The 14,495-nt window shown below is 47.4% G+C and overlaps 1 protein-coding gene across 5 annotated transcripts in view; it reads right to left on the bottom strand.

Annotated features, from left to right (window-relative positions):
- ints8 (integrator complex subunit 8) overlaps positions 1 to 14,495 on the bottom strand; it is a 173,299-nt gene that overhangs the window by 72,673 nt on the left and 86,131 nt on the right. For all 5 annotated transcript variants that reach the window (XM_072468061.1, XM_072468062.1, XM_072468063.1 and 2 more), the window contains exons 11-13: positions 12,504 to 12,645; positions 10,950 to 11,020; positions 6,958 to 7,133 (exon numbers count right to left, since the gene is read on the bottom strand). In XM_072468061.1, the coding sequence (XP_072324162.1) occupies positions 6,958 to 7,133; positions 10,950 to 11,020; positions 12,504 to 12,645 (389 nt within the window). The remainder of the gene's footprint in view (positions 1 to 6,957; positions 7,134 to 10,949; positions 11,021 to 12,503; positions 12,646 to 14,495) is intronic.

Here is a 14,495-nt window from a genome sequence, read left to right as displayed (position 1 = left end):
GGCCAGAGTTTGTTGACTTCAGGGAGCAACATGGGGGGTGCAATTACGCTTGCTTGGGATCTAGCGGGGGGGGTGGGGGTTTAACTGGGTTGCTGCTGCTGGGGAGAAGGGGGAGCTGGTATGGGAGGGAGGGGGTCGGGGCGGGGGGGGGGGGGGGCGCCGCCTGGGGGGATACAGCTACGTGGGAACCGGGTGAGGAGCTGGATTGAAAAAGGAAATGGCTAGTCGTCAGGGGGGGGGGGGGGTGTGTGTGTGTGTGTAAAGAGCCCACCAGCCCGGTTGATCACGTGGAATGTGAGGGGGCTGAACGGGCCGATTAAGAGGGCACGGGTACTCGCACACCTAAAGAAACTTAAGGCAGATGTGGTTATGCTTCAGGAGACGCATCTGATGCTGATAGACCAGATTAGACTTCGCAAAGGATGGGTGGGGCAGGTGTTTCATTCGGGGCTAGATGCAAAAAACAGGGGGGTGGCCATACTGTTGGGGAAGCGGGTAATGTTTGAGGCAAAGACTATAGTGGCGGATAGTGGGGGCAGATACGTGATGGTGAGTGGCAAACTGCAAGGGGAGGCGGTGGCATTAGTGAACGTGTAATCCCCGAACTGGGATGATGCCAATTTTATGAGGCGTATGTTAGGACGAATCCCGGACCTAGAAGTGGGGAAGTTGGTAATGGGTGGAGACTTCAATACGGTGCTGGACCCAGGGCTGGACAGATCGAGGTCCAGGACCGGAAGGAGGCCGGCTGCAGCTAGGGTGCTTAAGGATTTTATGGTGCAGATGGGAGCAGTAGATCCCTGGAGATTTAGTAGACCTAGGAGTAAGGAGTTTTCGTTTTTCTCCTATGTACATAAAATATTTTCACGAATAGATTTTTTTGTTTTGGGAAGGGCACTGATCCCAAAGGTGACGGGGACGGAGTACACGGCTGTAGCCATCTCGGATCATGCTCCACACTGGGTGGACCTGGAGATAGGGGAAGAAAAACAACAGCTTCCACCCTGGAGAATGGACATGGGATTATTGGCAGATGAGGGGGGGTGTTTAAGGGTGAGAGGGTGTATTGAAAGGTACTTGGAACTTAATGATAATGGGGAGGTACAGGTGGGAGTGGTCTGGGAGGCACTGAAGGCAGTGGTTAGAGGGGAGCTGATATCTATTAGGGCACATAAAGGAAAGCAGGAGGGTAGGGAAAGGGAGTGGTTGTTGAAAGAACTTCTGAGGGTGGTCAGACAATACGCGGAGGCACCGGAGGAGGGACTGTACAGGGAAAGGCAAAGGCTACATGTAGAATTTGACTTGTTGACTACGGGTAATGCAGAGGCACAATGGAGGAAGGCACAGGGTGTACAGTACGAATATGGGGAGAAGGCGAGTAGGTTGTTGGCCCACCAACTGAGGAAAAGGGGAGCAGCGAGGGAGATAGGGGAGTGAGAGATGAGGGGGGAGAAATGGAGCGGGGAGCGGAGAGAGTGAATGGAGTGTTCAAGGCATTTTATGAAAGATTATATGAAGCGCAGCCCCCGGACGGGAAGGAGAGAGTGATGTGCTTTCTGGATCAGCTGGAATTTCCTAAGGTGGAGGAGCAGGAGAGAGTGGGGCTGGGAGCACAGATTGAGACGGAGGAAGTAGTGAAAGGGATTGGGAGCATGCAGGGGATTCCCAGTTGAATTCTATAAGAAATATTTGGACTTGCTGGCCCCGCTACTGATTAGAACCTTTAATGAGGCAAGGGAAAGGGGGCAGCTGCCCCCGACTATGTCAGAGGCAACAATATCGCTCCTCCTAAAGAAGGAAAAAGACCCGCTGCAATGCGGGTCATACAGGCCCATTTCCCTCCTGAATGTGGATGCTAAGATTCTGGCCAAGGTAATGGCAATGAGGATAGAGTATTGTGTCCCGGGGATGGTCCATGAGGACCAAACTGGGTTTGTGAAGGGGAGACAGCGAAATACAAATATACGGAGGCTGCTAGGGGTAATGATGATGCCCCCACCAGAGGGGGAAGCGGAGATGATGGTGGCGATGGATGCCGAGAAAGCATTTGATAGAGTGGAGTGGGATTATTTGTGGGAGGTGTTGAGGAGATTTGGCTTTGGGACGGGTATATCAGGTGGGTACAGTTGCTGTATAGGGCCCCGATGGCGAGCGTGGTCACGAATGGACGGGGGTCTGACTATTTTCGGCTCCATAGAGGGACGAGGCAGGGATGTCCTCTGTCCCCGTTATTGTTTGCATTGGCGATTGAACCCCTGGCCATAGCACTGAGGGGTTCCAGGAAGTGGAGGGGGAGTACTTAGGGGGGGGGAGAGAAGAACACCGGGTATCTCTGTATGCGGATGATTTGTTGCTATATGTAGCGGACCCGGCGGAGGGGATGCCAGAGGTAATGCGGATACTTGGGGAGTTTGTGGATTTTTCAGGGTATAAACTGAACATGGGGAAAAGTGAGTTATTTGTGGTGCATTCGGGGGAGCAGAGCAGAGAGATAGAGGATTTACCGTTGAGGAAGGTAACAAGGGACTTCCGGTCCCTGGGGATCCAGATAGCCAAGAATTGTGGTACATTACATAGGCTTAATTTAACACGGTTGGTGGAACAGATGGAGGAGGATTTCAAGAGATGGGACATGGTGTCCGTCATTGGCAGGTAGGGTGCAGGCGGTTAAAATGGTGGTCCTCCCGAGATTCTTTTTTGTGTTCCAGTGCCTCCCGGTGGTGATCACGAAGGATTTTTTCAGAAGAATTGAGAAGAGCATTATTTTGTGTGGGCTGGGAAGACCCCGAGAGTGAGGCGGGGATTCTTGCAGTGTAGTAGGGACAGGGGAGGGCTGGCACTACCGAGCCTAAGTGAGTACTACTGGGCCGCCAATGTTTCAATGGTGTGTAAGTGGATGGGAGAAGGGGAGGGAGCGGCGTGGAAGAGATTGGAGAGGGCGTCCTGCAGGGGGACTAGCCTACAAGCTATGGTGACGGCCCCATTGCCGTTCTCACCGAAGAAATACACCACAAGCCCGGTGGTGGTGGTGGCGACTTTGAAAATTTGGGGACAGTGGAGACGGCATAGGGGAAAGACAGGAGCCTTGGTGGGGTCCCCGATAAGAAACAACCATAGGTTTGCCCCGGGGAGAATGGATGGGGGATTTGGAATATGGCAAAGAGCAGGAGTAACGCAACTGAAAGATCTGTTTGTGGATGGGAAGTTCGCAAGTCTGGGAGCGCTGACCGAGAAATATGGGTTGCCCCAAGGGAATGCATTTCAGTATATGCAACTGAGGGCTTTTGCGAGGCAGCAGGTGAGGGAATTCCCGCAGCTCCCGACGCATGAGGTGCAGGACAGAGTAATCTCAAAGACATGGGTGGGGGACGGTAAGGTGTCAGATATATGTAGGGAAATGAGGGACGGGGGGGAGATTATGGTAGATGAGCTGAAAGGGAAATGGGAAGAAGAGCTGGGGGAGGAGATTGAGGAGGGGCTGTGGGCGGATGCCCTAAGTAGGGTAAACTCATCGTCCTCGTGTGCCAGGCTAAGCCTGATTCAATTTAAGGTGTTACACAGGGCGCATATGACTGGAGCACGGCTCAGTAAATTTTTTGGGGTAGAGGATAGGTGTGCGAGATGCTCGAGAAGCCTAGCGAATCACACCCACATGTTCTGGTCATGCCCGGCACTACAGGGGTTCTGGGTGGGGGTGGCAAAGGTGCTTTTGAAGGTGGTGGGGGTCCGGGTCGAACCAAGCTGGGGGTTGGCTATATTTGGGGTTGCAGAAGAGCCGGGAGTGCAGGAGGCGAGAGAGGCTGACGTGTTGGCCTTTGCGTCCCTTGTAGCCTGGCGCAGGATATTGTTAATGTGGAAGGAAGCCAAACCCCCGGGTGTGGAGACCTGGATAAACGATATGGCAGGGTTTATAAAGTTAGAACGGATTAAGTTCGTGTTAAGGGGTTCGGCTCAGGGGTTCACCAGGCGGTGGCAACCGTTCGTCGACTACCTCACAGAAAGATAGAGGGAATGGAAAAGAAGTAGACAACAGCAGCAACCGTGGGGGGGGGGGGGGGGGGGGGGGGGGGGGGGGGGGGAGGGAGAAGAGGAATCGGATGGACTCTCAGGGATGTTATTTTTGTTTTTTGTTTATATATTACTTTATTTATTTGTTTAAAACTGGCCACGGTTATTTATATTGCTTTATTGTTGTGTAAAAGAAACACTACGTATTGTTATGTTTGGCCAAAAAACTTGAATAAAATATATATTTTTTAAAAAAGTAAATGCTCCCAGTTCATTTACAGCGTCATGCTCAAAATCTCAACAGGCCTTTGACCTTTCATCAACAGAACACTTCAGTTGTTACAGGTCTGCTCAGCCACATCCTCACTTACTTCCACTCCTGTAAGACCAAGGAATGCAGAGTTGACACATATAGCGCACAACTGATTTAACATCCACCCCCAGATCTGGTTGGATCGCTTAAAGCACTATTGTGTCCTGCTCTCGTCTCCGGCATCATCCTTGAATGCAAAGATAACCCCTGGGTTATTTTCGCTCCTGCATATAGTTTTCTTAAACACTCCCTAAAAAGTAACAACTGTTATTTATAAAGCATGTTAACATGCTTTATAAATAACGGCACGGCAGCACAGTGATTAGCACTGTTACTTCACAGCTCCAGGGTCCAAGGTTCAATTCCCGACTTGGGTCACTGTCTGTGTGGAGTCTGCAGGTTCTCACTGTGGCTGCGTGGGTTTCCCCCAGATGTTCCGCTTTCCTCCCACCGTCCAAAGATGTGCAGGTTAGATGGATTGGCCATTCTAAATTGTCCTTAGTGTCCAAAAAAAAAGGTTAGATGGGGTTACTGGGTTACGGGGATAGGATGGAGGTATGGGCTTAGGAAGGGTGCTCTTTCCATGGGCTGGTGCCGTCTCAATGGGCCGAATGGCCTCCTTCTACACTGTAGAATCTATGATTCTATGAACATAATGCAGTTATAAATGAATTGGTGGATAGCCTTTTCCCAGGACAGATAGAGGAGGCAGGGTTTGGGAGTGGAAGGGGAATATGAGTGGAAGCGATACAGGGAAGCAGACGATGTCCTTCTGATCGATACATTGGGACTAGACAAGGGGATTATTAAGACCCCATGAGATGGCAAGGTCAAAAAGACGGCCACGATTACAGGTTAGACAGCTTAGATCCCCTACACTGATGTTACTAATTTTGATATGGAGCTTTTGTGGTGCAGTGGTAGCATCACTACCTCTGGACCGGAAGCTCCGGGTTCAAGTCCACTACCAGGACTTGTTGGCCACGGTAGGAGCATTCATAACACAGTTCAATGGGTTAATACCACTATTACCCAAAAGGAAAAGCAGTCTGCATGTAATGATACGTTTTAAAAAACTTATTTTGATAACCATAAAAAAATTAATATTTTAATTTGTGAATCCCGCCCCCGCCGTGTCGCAAATTCTCTGCCACCGGAGATTTGGCGGGGGCGGGAATCGTGCCGCGCCGGGAATCCCCCGGCGATTCTCCGGTCCGCGATGGGCCGAAGTCCCGCCGCTGTCAACCCACGGCAGCCGGTTGTGGCCTGGCACGCGATCGGGGCCCACCGATCCGCGGGCGGGCCTGTGCCGTGGGGGGCACTCTTTTCCTTCCGCCTTCGCCATGGTCTCTACCATGGCGGAGGCGGAAGAAACCCCCTCCACTGCGCATGCGCGGGGATGCCGTGAGCGGCCGTTGACGCTCCCGCGCATGCGCCGCCCGGCAAAGTCAGTTTCGCGCCAGCTGGCGGGGCGGAAATCAGTCCGGCTCGGGCCTAGCCCCTCAAGGTGAGGGCACGGCCCCTCAAGATGCAGAGAATTCCGCACCTTTGGGGCGGCGCGATGCTGGACTGATTTGCGCCGTTTTTGGCGCCGGTTGGCGGACATCGCGCCGTTTGCGGAGAATCCCGCCCCTTGTTTCCCAACAACTCATTATGCATGAAGCTTTATTGGTACTTTAGCAAATATTCAATAACAACTTAGTTGGATGAACAACTGAATCTATTAAGTTAGCATTACTACTAGAAGCAATTAGGAGAACGTGATTGAAGTAAAAGTTGACAATGCAATTTCAATTTATTTTTAAGCACCTAGAGAAAGCTTCCCCCCCTAAATTTAGAGTATCCAATTTTTTTTCGAATTAAGGGGCAATTTAGCATGGCCAATCTACCTACCCTGCACATCTTTTTGGGTTGTGGGGGTGAGGCAAGGGGAGAATGTGCAAACTCCACACGGGATGGGATCAAATCTGGGTCCTCAGCACCGTGAGGCAGCAGTGAAAACCACTGCGACAACGAGCTGCCCGAGAGAAAGTTTTCAAGCAAAACTAACCCATATATTTCAGTTGATAAAGGCCTGCTGTGTATGATATTAAGCCATAGCAAACAGGAAGGTCTAAGGTTCACTCTATGCTTTGTGTCTGTCTTTTGATTAGCACTCCCATCTATTTTCACCAGCTTGAGGTCAGCTGAATGAAAAATCAGCCAACAAGATTGGAAAGTCAGAGTTTATTGTATTTGGGAAAGGACACATTTAAGCTCAGATGTAAAGCTTTCCTTCACACAGAACAACAAAAGAATCGGGACAGGGGATTTGCAAAGATGAAAATCCATAGAATCCCTACAGTGCAGACGGCCATTCGGCCCATCGAGTCTGTACTGACACTCCAAAAGAACACTCTACCTACCTAGGTCCACTCCCCCACCCTATCCCTGTAACCCCACACATTGCTCACAGCCAATCCACCTAACCTGCACAGCAAAGAGCTGTCAGCACTTGAGAAAATATCCTTACATACAGAATACATATACAACTATGTTGATGGATTTAAAAGTCAAAAATATTTTAATAACTATTGATATATAAATTTAATAACTATTGATATATAAATTTGCTGCAGGTTCTGTAGCAGACTCACCGGGTATATCATAGAAAACAGTCAACGGTTTGGTTGAAAGATTAACACGAGGCGATCGCTTTCTCATTTGATCAAGCAGTAGTTTCCGTTCTTCATCCTTCAAGAGTCTCATACATATATCATGCGAGGAAATCATGAAAACAAACTGTGGGTCATCCAAATTTTGGCACAAAATTCTGTAGAAGTGTTAACAAAAGCTAATGAAATTAAGGTGTCAACATGTGTATCATATTTGGTACCGAAAGCCATTCTAAGTAATGACCCAGATGTCTCTTGGCAATGTCTAATAATCAAATACTTATTGCACAGCAAAGTTCAAGCACATCCAAAAGTTCAATATTGCTCTCATATCAACACTTTTCAGAGAAAGGATTAGAACAATAAACAGCGCAAAAAGCCTCAATTTCAATACTGAATAATTACAGGAAGGGAAGGGGAGCACAGACCGTGCTTGTACATTTCCCTGGATGCTTAGAACTTAAAACAGTAACAGTTTGAAATAAAAACAAGGATGCACACAGATCCACACAAGCTTTAGCCAATTCAACCCAGCAATTGTTGTTAGTGTATTATGAAATTTTCAGAATGATCAAACTGCCCCACGTTTCCGTATATCGCGTGTTTGAGACCAGCAGAGGTAAATCGCAACATGCTGTAAGAGACACACAGCTTAGTGTTATTTTAACTTACCTAAATCAAGTTGCTGCCCACAATGGATTTTCACAGTATGCACACACAATAACAAAAAAAATCCAAGAGATATCATGGTATCAAGGAACACCAACATGTGGGGAGTTGCAGGTTTTTATCCCTCTCTGATTCAGGGTGCTCCCAATTGAAGCTGCATTCATGAGAATATCTAGGTAGAAAAAGAACTGCTCCAGTGGATTTGAGAAACAAAAGTCTCTAAACTGGTCATCCGAGTGTCCCGCGCTGCTGTTGAAATTTAGCCTTCTAGCTACTTTGGAATAGCTTATCTGAATGTACCCCACAGGTACACCAAGACATGTAAAGGAACAAAAATACCTTAAAAAAAATTATTGATTAAAAATTTAAGCAGAATGGGTTTTTTTTTTTGCTCAGTCACAGATGTAGGTGCTACTGGTTAGGCCAGCGCTTATCACCGATCACTAGTTGTTCTAGAGAAGTTGCTGGTGAGCTGGCAACCCAGCTCAAGAGCAAGAAAGCAGCTCTACAGATGGCTGAAGGCGGAGGTCAAGCAAAAAACCCGCAACCTAACTAACAGATGGTAGGCGGAGAGAGGGCAGGAGATCCAGTATTAGACTAACATCCATGAAGCCCAGACCACATACTATCCAAGCATCCAGGATCCCACCCGACTACTGTCCAAGAATAGAACGGCGATCAATGCCTGCTAGAAGGAGCACTTCGAAGACCTCCTTAACAGAGACTGTCTTCAATGCCAAGTGCCTTTTTATCCATCCCATAGCATTCTACCCGCCACCATCTCAGCACAACCCTAATCTGGCACAAGGTTCTTTGAAACTAAAGAACACCAAGGCACCTGGAGCAGATAGAATTTGCGCCGAAGCATTAAAAAATGATGGAGAAGTAATATTGGTCTGAATACATGACCTTATTTCCCTTAACTGGAAGGAGAACATGACAGAAAATCTCAAGATGCCGTGATTGTGACCAGCTTTAAAAAAGGTGACAAGTCCAACTGTAGTAACCCCAAAAAGCCTTCCGGGCTGTCGGTCACTTGAAGGTCGTCGCAAGAGTCCTCCTTAATCGCCTTCTCCCAGTGGGTGAAGAGTCTCAATGTGGATTGGCCCACGAAGGGGCACAAAAGGCATGACCTTCATCGCACGACAACTACAAGACTGCAGGATACAGCACCAACCCTTATACATGGCCTTCTTTCACTTCACAAAGACCTTTGATACTGTCAACCACGAGGAATTATGGTGCCTCCTACTCCGTTGTAGGAGCCCCAAAACTTTGTCACCTTCCTCCACCTGTTCCACGATGACATACAAGTTGTGACCCTAACCAATGGATCCACCACAGACCCAATTCAAATTCGAACTGGGGTAAAGCAAGGCTGTGTCATCACACCAATGCTCTTCTTGATCTTCCTTGTTACAATATTTCATTTCTCCTTCACTAGCTCTTTGCTGGAATGGAGCTAAACTGCAGCACAAATGAGAATCTGTTCAACCTCTGCCACCTGCAGGCCAGATCCAAGGTCGTCCCATCCTCTTGTCATTGAACTGCAGTATGTAGATGATGCTTGCATCTGCACACACTCAGAGGCCGAGCTCCAAGCCATCATCAACACCTTCACCGAGAAAGTATGGGTTATAAACTAAATATCCATAAAAGGTCCTCTATGAACCTGCGCCACACAAAACAGGCCCCCTTGCACCCCAAGTTAGCAAAATCCATGAGGCCTTGGACGATGTGGACCACTTTCCATATTGGGAGCCTATCAACAAGGGCACACATCAACAACGAGGTTCAACATCGCCTTCAGTGAGCTAGCACAGCCTTCAGTCACCTGAGGAAAAGAGTGTTTGAAGAGCAAGACCTCAAACCGGCATGAAGCTCACAAACTACAGAGCAGTAGTGATACTTACCCTCCTAAATGGCTCAGAGATGTGGGCTATGTACAGCAGGCACCTCAAAACCCAGGAGAAGTACCACCAACGATGCCTTCACAAAATGCTGCAAATCCATTGGCAGGATAGGTGAACCATTGTCCGTGTTCTCGCTTAGGCTGACATCCCCAGTACCAAAGCAGAGACCATGCTTGATCAGCTCCACTGAGCACGACACATTGTCTGCATGCCTGAAACAAAATTTTTGAAACAAGTGCTCTACTTGGAGCTTCGACATATCAAGTGAGCCCCTGGAAGGCAGAGAAAACACTTTAAGGACATCCTCACAGCCTTCTTGAAAAAGTGCAACATCCCCTCTGACACCTGGGAATTCCTGGCCCAAGACCACCCTGAGTTTCATCACTGAGAGCAAGCTGAAGACAAGCACCGACAGCAAAATGAACTGATGGCAAGTCGAGCACCCCCACCCACCCACTCCTCCAACCACTGTCTGCGCCACCTGCAAGACCATACGCTGCAGGAAAGGATGTCCCAAAGCGTGGTACATTGGCGAGACCATGCAGACACTGTGACAATTACAGGCAAGAATGTTCCCGTCCAGTCAGGGAACACTTCAGCAGTCAATGGCATTCAGCCTCTGATCTCTGGGTACGTGTTCTCCAAGGCAGCCTTCAGGACGTGCGACAACGCAGAATCGCCGAGCAGAAACTTATAGCCAAGTTCCACACACGAGTATGGCCTCAACTGGGACCTTGGATTCATGTCGCATTACATTCACCCCCCACCATCTGGCCTGGGCTTGCAAAATCCTACCAACTGTCCTGGCTTGAGACAATTCACACCTCTTTAACCTGATGATTACACCTCTCTCTGGATCTGTAAAGGCTTAATTACCTGCAAAGGCTCGCATTCAAAGTATCGTCTTGCATCTTTGACTTTGTCTATATATATGTTTCTGGAACCTACCTCTTCATTCACCCGAGGAGGCAGTGCTCCGAAAGCTAGTGATTCGAAACAAACCTGTTGGGACTTTAACCTGGTGTTGTAAGACTTCTTACTGTGCCCCACCTGTGACAGAGACTGTAGGTCTGGCATTGACTACTCAGTCACCTGAGAACTCATTTTAGTGTGGAAGCAAGTCATCCTCGACTCTGAGGGACTGCCCAAGAAGACGATGACGATTGGCACTAACCTTTTAATCCAGAATTATTTAGTTAGCTGAATTTAAATTCCCCAGCTGCTGTGGTTTACTTTGTGTTTCCAATCATTAGTTCAAGTGTCTGGGTTACGAGTCCAGCAATAGGACCGTTGCATACCCCATACCCCCCGATGTTCAATTTGTTTGGATGAGGAAGATAGAAATGAGATAAATCAAACATAGATAAGTATTTTTTTAAAAAGTATATTTACTTTAAGAAAGCAGCCATCTTCCTTTTGGAATCTTCAGGAGCTTGATCCAGGTTTAATGACCGTGCACATACCTAAGATATTAAACATTATAATCTCACAAAGACTTTTTTCACATGATAACAAAATACAATGTTATACATTAGTCTTGGGCAGTAATTTTATACATTTAATTAGATTAGTTCAGAGTGATTATTTAGTTGTGCTTCATGCTTTACATGTGGGTACATCGGTGTTAAACTTATTATTTCCTAAGGAGTTCTATCGGTATCTTTCAATCAAATTTCAACAGTCTTTATCTGACACATACTGTCTTGACCACATCCGAAGATTGGAATTAACCATTTAAGGATTGGAAAATGGGTCATAGGTTTCTGCCTCCTTATGCAATTGTAGCTACTGGAAGGATAATTTTAAGACGGTTAATACCATCCTTTGTCTAGGACCATTGCAGCAGGGCAAGAATAGGATCGAGCATGACTTTAATATTCCATAGGAAAATAGGTGTCAATCTTTAGGCTTTCACATGAAGGATGAACACTTGGGTGAAGTATGAAAGAGTGGCTTGTACTTGAGCAAGGAGAACTGGTCAAATAAAAACAAAAACGCTTAATCTAACTAGAACTGAAGTCATCAAGATGGGAGGCTCACGCATTGTTATTTGACTTGTTCCCAATTTTCAGAATAGATACAGAAAGAGGAGACTTGATAAGATGTTCAAAATCATGAACGTTTTGGATACTGGTTCCAGAGGCAAAAAAAACTGGCAACTAGACGACACAGATTCTAAGGTGATTGGCAAAAGAACCGAAGGTGACAGAGTAACATTTTTTTAAGAACACGAGCATTGATCTGGAATGCACTACCTGAAGGGTCGGTGAAAACGGATTTGACGGGAACATTCAAAAGGGAACTGGTTAAATACTTGAACAGAAAGCTTTATAGGACAATATGAAAAAGTAGATGAATGGGACTGACTCAATTGCTCTTCCAAAGATTCAGCACAGCTACAATGGACTGAGAGAAATGTCAACGCACAGGAGGCCCATGTTTCCAGGCCCATGTTTCCAGGACTAAACAGATCATTCCAAATCTCAGGTAAAACAATATTCAACTACCCAAGGGATCTCCAGACAGTGACCCAAGCTGGGAATCAAACCTGGGTCCCTGGCGCTGTGAAGCAACAGTGCTATATTCTGAATTCTCCCTCAGAGTACCCGAACAAGCGCCGGAGTGCGGCGACTAGGGGGTTTTCAAAGTAACTTCATTGCAGTGGTAATGTAAGCCTACTTGTGACACTACTAAAGATGATTAATTCTTTGAAGGTGGGCAATCTATAAACCGGTTCAAAACTGCAGCCTGTCATAGATTTAAGAGTAACATCGGCTAGTTGTGTCACGAGCAAAATGACTCACAAAATGAGGTGGTCGGAGGAGGGGGGTAAGAAATAGATTCAAAATTGCCAAGTAATAACTAAATGTTAACCATTATTAACCGATGAAATCTATATTTTGACAGTTGGTCTAAAGTTTCAGCAACATTCACTTGTGAACTTACCTCCAGTAGGAAATCAATTCTCTCTTTGGTAGGTTTCAGCAACAGTTGGTGGAATCTTACTCCAATTACCTGCTGCTCCAGGACATTCCGAACAGTGTTGCATGCACAGACTTTAAAACAAACTTCTTCTAAATTTCTATCCCTGTGACCAATGGGAAATAAGTTGACATCAGTCATATATTTTTATTGTCTAACTGAATTTACAAACAATGGTCGAATATTACAAGTTAGTTTTTCACTCAAGTGGTTCAGAAATTACTGAATACAAAACTGTAAGAGCCTGGAACATGGGGCGGGATTCTCCCCTACCCAGCGGGGCGGTTGGTTCCGGCGTAATGGAGTGGCGGGAACCACTCCGGCGTCGGGCCGCCCCAAAGGTGCGGAGACAAGCCCTCAACTTTTTCTGCTGTTTAGCACAGGGCTAAATCGCTGGCTTTGAAAGCAGACCAAGGCAGGCCAGCAGCACGGTTCAATTCCCGTAACAGCCTCCCCGAACAGGCGCCGGAATGTGGCGACTAGGGGCTTTTCACAGTAACTTCATTTGAAGCCTACTTGTGACAATAAGCGATTTTCATTTCATTTCACTTGAGGGGCTAGACCCACGCCAGAGTGGTTTCCGCTCCGCCGGCTGGCGGGAAAGGCCTTTGGCGCCCGATCACGGGCCAGGTGAGCCCCGATCGTGGGCCAGATCGCCCTGCACTCTTCCCCCCCTCCCCCCCCCTCCAGGACCCCGGAGCCTGCCCGCACCGCCTTGTTCCGCCGTTCAAAAGGAGGTTTAATCCACGCCGGTAGGAGAGGGTTGACAGCGGCGGGACTTCAGCCCATCGCGGGCCGAAGAATCGCCGGGGGTGGGCCCGCCGACCGGCGCGATTTCCGCCCCCGCCGACCGGCGCGATTCCCGCCCAGACAAGGTTCAGCATGCAAGATCAATGGCTATCTGGGTAAATGGCCTGCCTGAATTTTTGGCTGACAGCTGAGTTTTGACACCTTCTGCCTCATAATAAAATCGGGTCAAATGAGATCAAGTACTGCCCGAGGTTGGTATCCGTCTGAAAGTGGGGTCAGATTAAGCAGGGCAGACAGCTCAGGCCAGTTATAGAGATTGAGATGTCTGGACTTTGGAGAGTTTGGAGATTAGGCAGAGCTGAAAGTTTAAGGGATCAGACTTGGGTATGAGAGAGAAAAAAAATGACGCAGAATGCTAAAAAGAGAACTAAATATGAAAGCTGAAAATGAAAAAATGACATCCTCGTGACTCTGATCTGTGCATATCATGTGACAAGCATGAGCCAAACATTTGGGATTTGATACAATAGTAGGCAGAACATTACACTGATATGCAATATTGCAAATATTGACACAAGATCTTTATTACTGAACTATATGCTCCCCGTCATTTGGACAGTACTGACATCAAAAGAAAAAGTCTAATTCTTCCCATAATTGTTTGTCTGCAATTCTTTGCCTCCCTCTTATTTGCAGTTTGCATTCTGCTGTTTAAAATCCCTCTTCCTTTTCATCTTTATATATGCTTCACACATACTTTATGTTGTAGCAGCAGTATGTACCATCTACAAGATGCACTGCAGGAACTTATCAAGGCTCCTTAGCACCTTCAAACCCACAACCACTACCATCTAGAGAGACGGCCAAGTGCCGCAGATACATGGGAGCACCTCCACCTGGAAGTTCCCCTCCAAGCCACTCACCATTCTGACAGTGCAGCTGTTCCTTCACTGTCACTGGTCAAACTCCTGGAACCCTCTCCCTAACAGTGCTGTGTACCCACACCACATGGACTGCAGTGGTTCAAGAAGGCAACTCACCACCACCTTCACAAGGGCAATTAGGGAAGAGCAATAAATGCTGGCCAAGCCAGTGACACCCACATCTCTTGAATGATTTAAAAAAAAGATTGCTCCTTGCTTCTCTATTTGCAACTCATTCAATAATTTCTCAATTCTATTACACCTCCTTTACGTTCTCGATTTT

The sequence above is a fragment of the Scyliorhinus torazame genome, chromosome 11 (assembly GCF_047496885.1).
Source record: "Scyliorhinus torazame isolate Kashiwa2021f chromosome 11, sScyTor2.1, whole genome shotgun sequence".
NCBI lineage: Eukaryota > Metazoa > Chordata > Chondrichthyes > Carcharhiniformes > Scyliorhinidae > Scyliorhinus > Scyliorhinus torazame.
The sequence above is the reverse complement of the archived record's forward strand: the minus strand, read 5'-3'. Positions and strand labels throughout refer to the sequence as shown.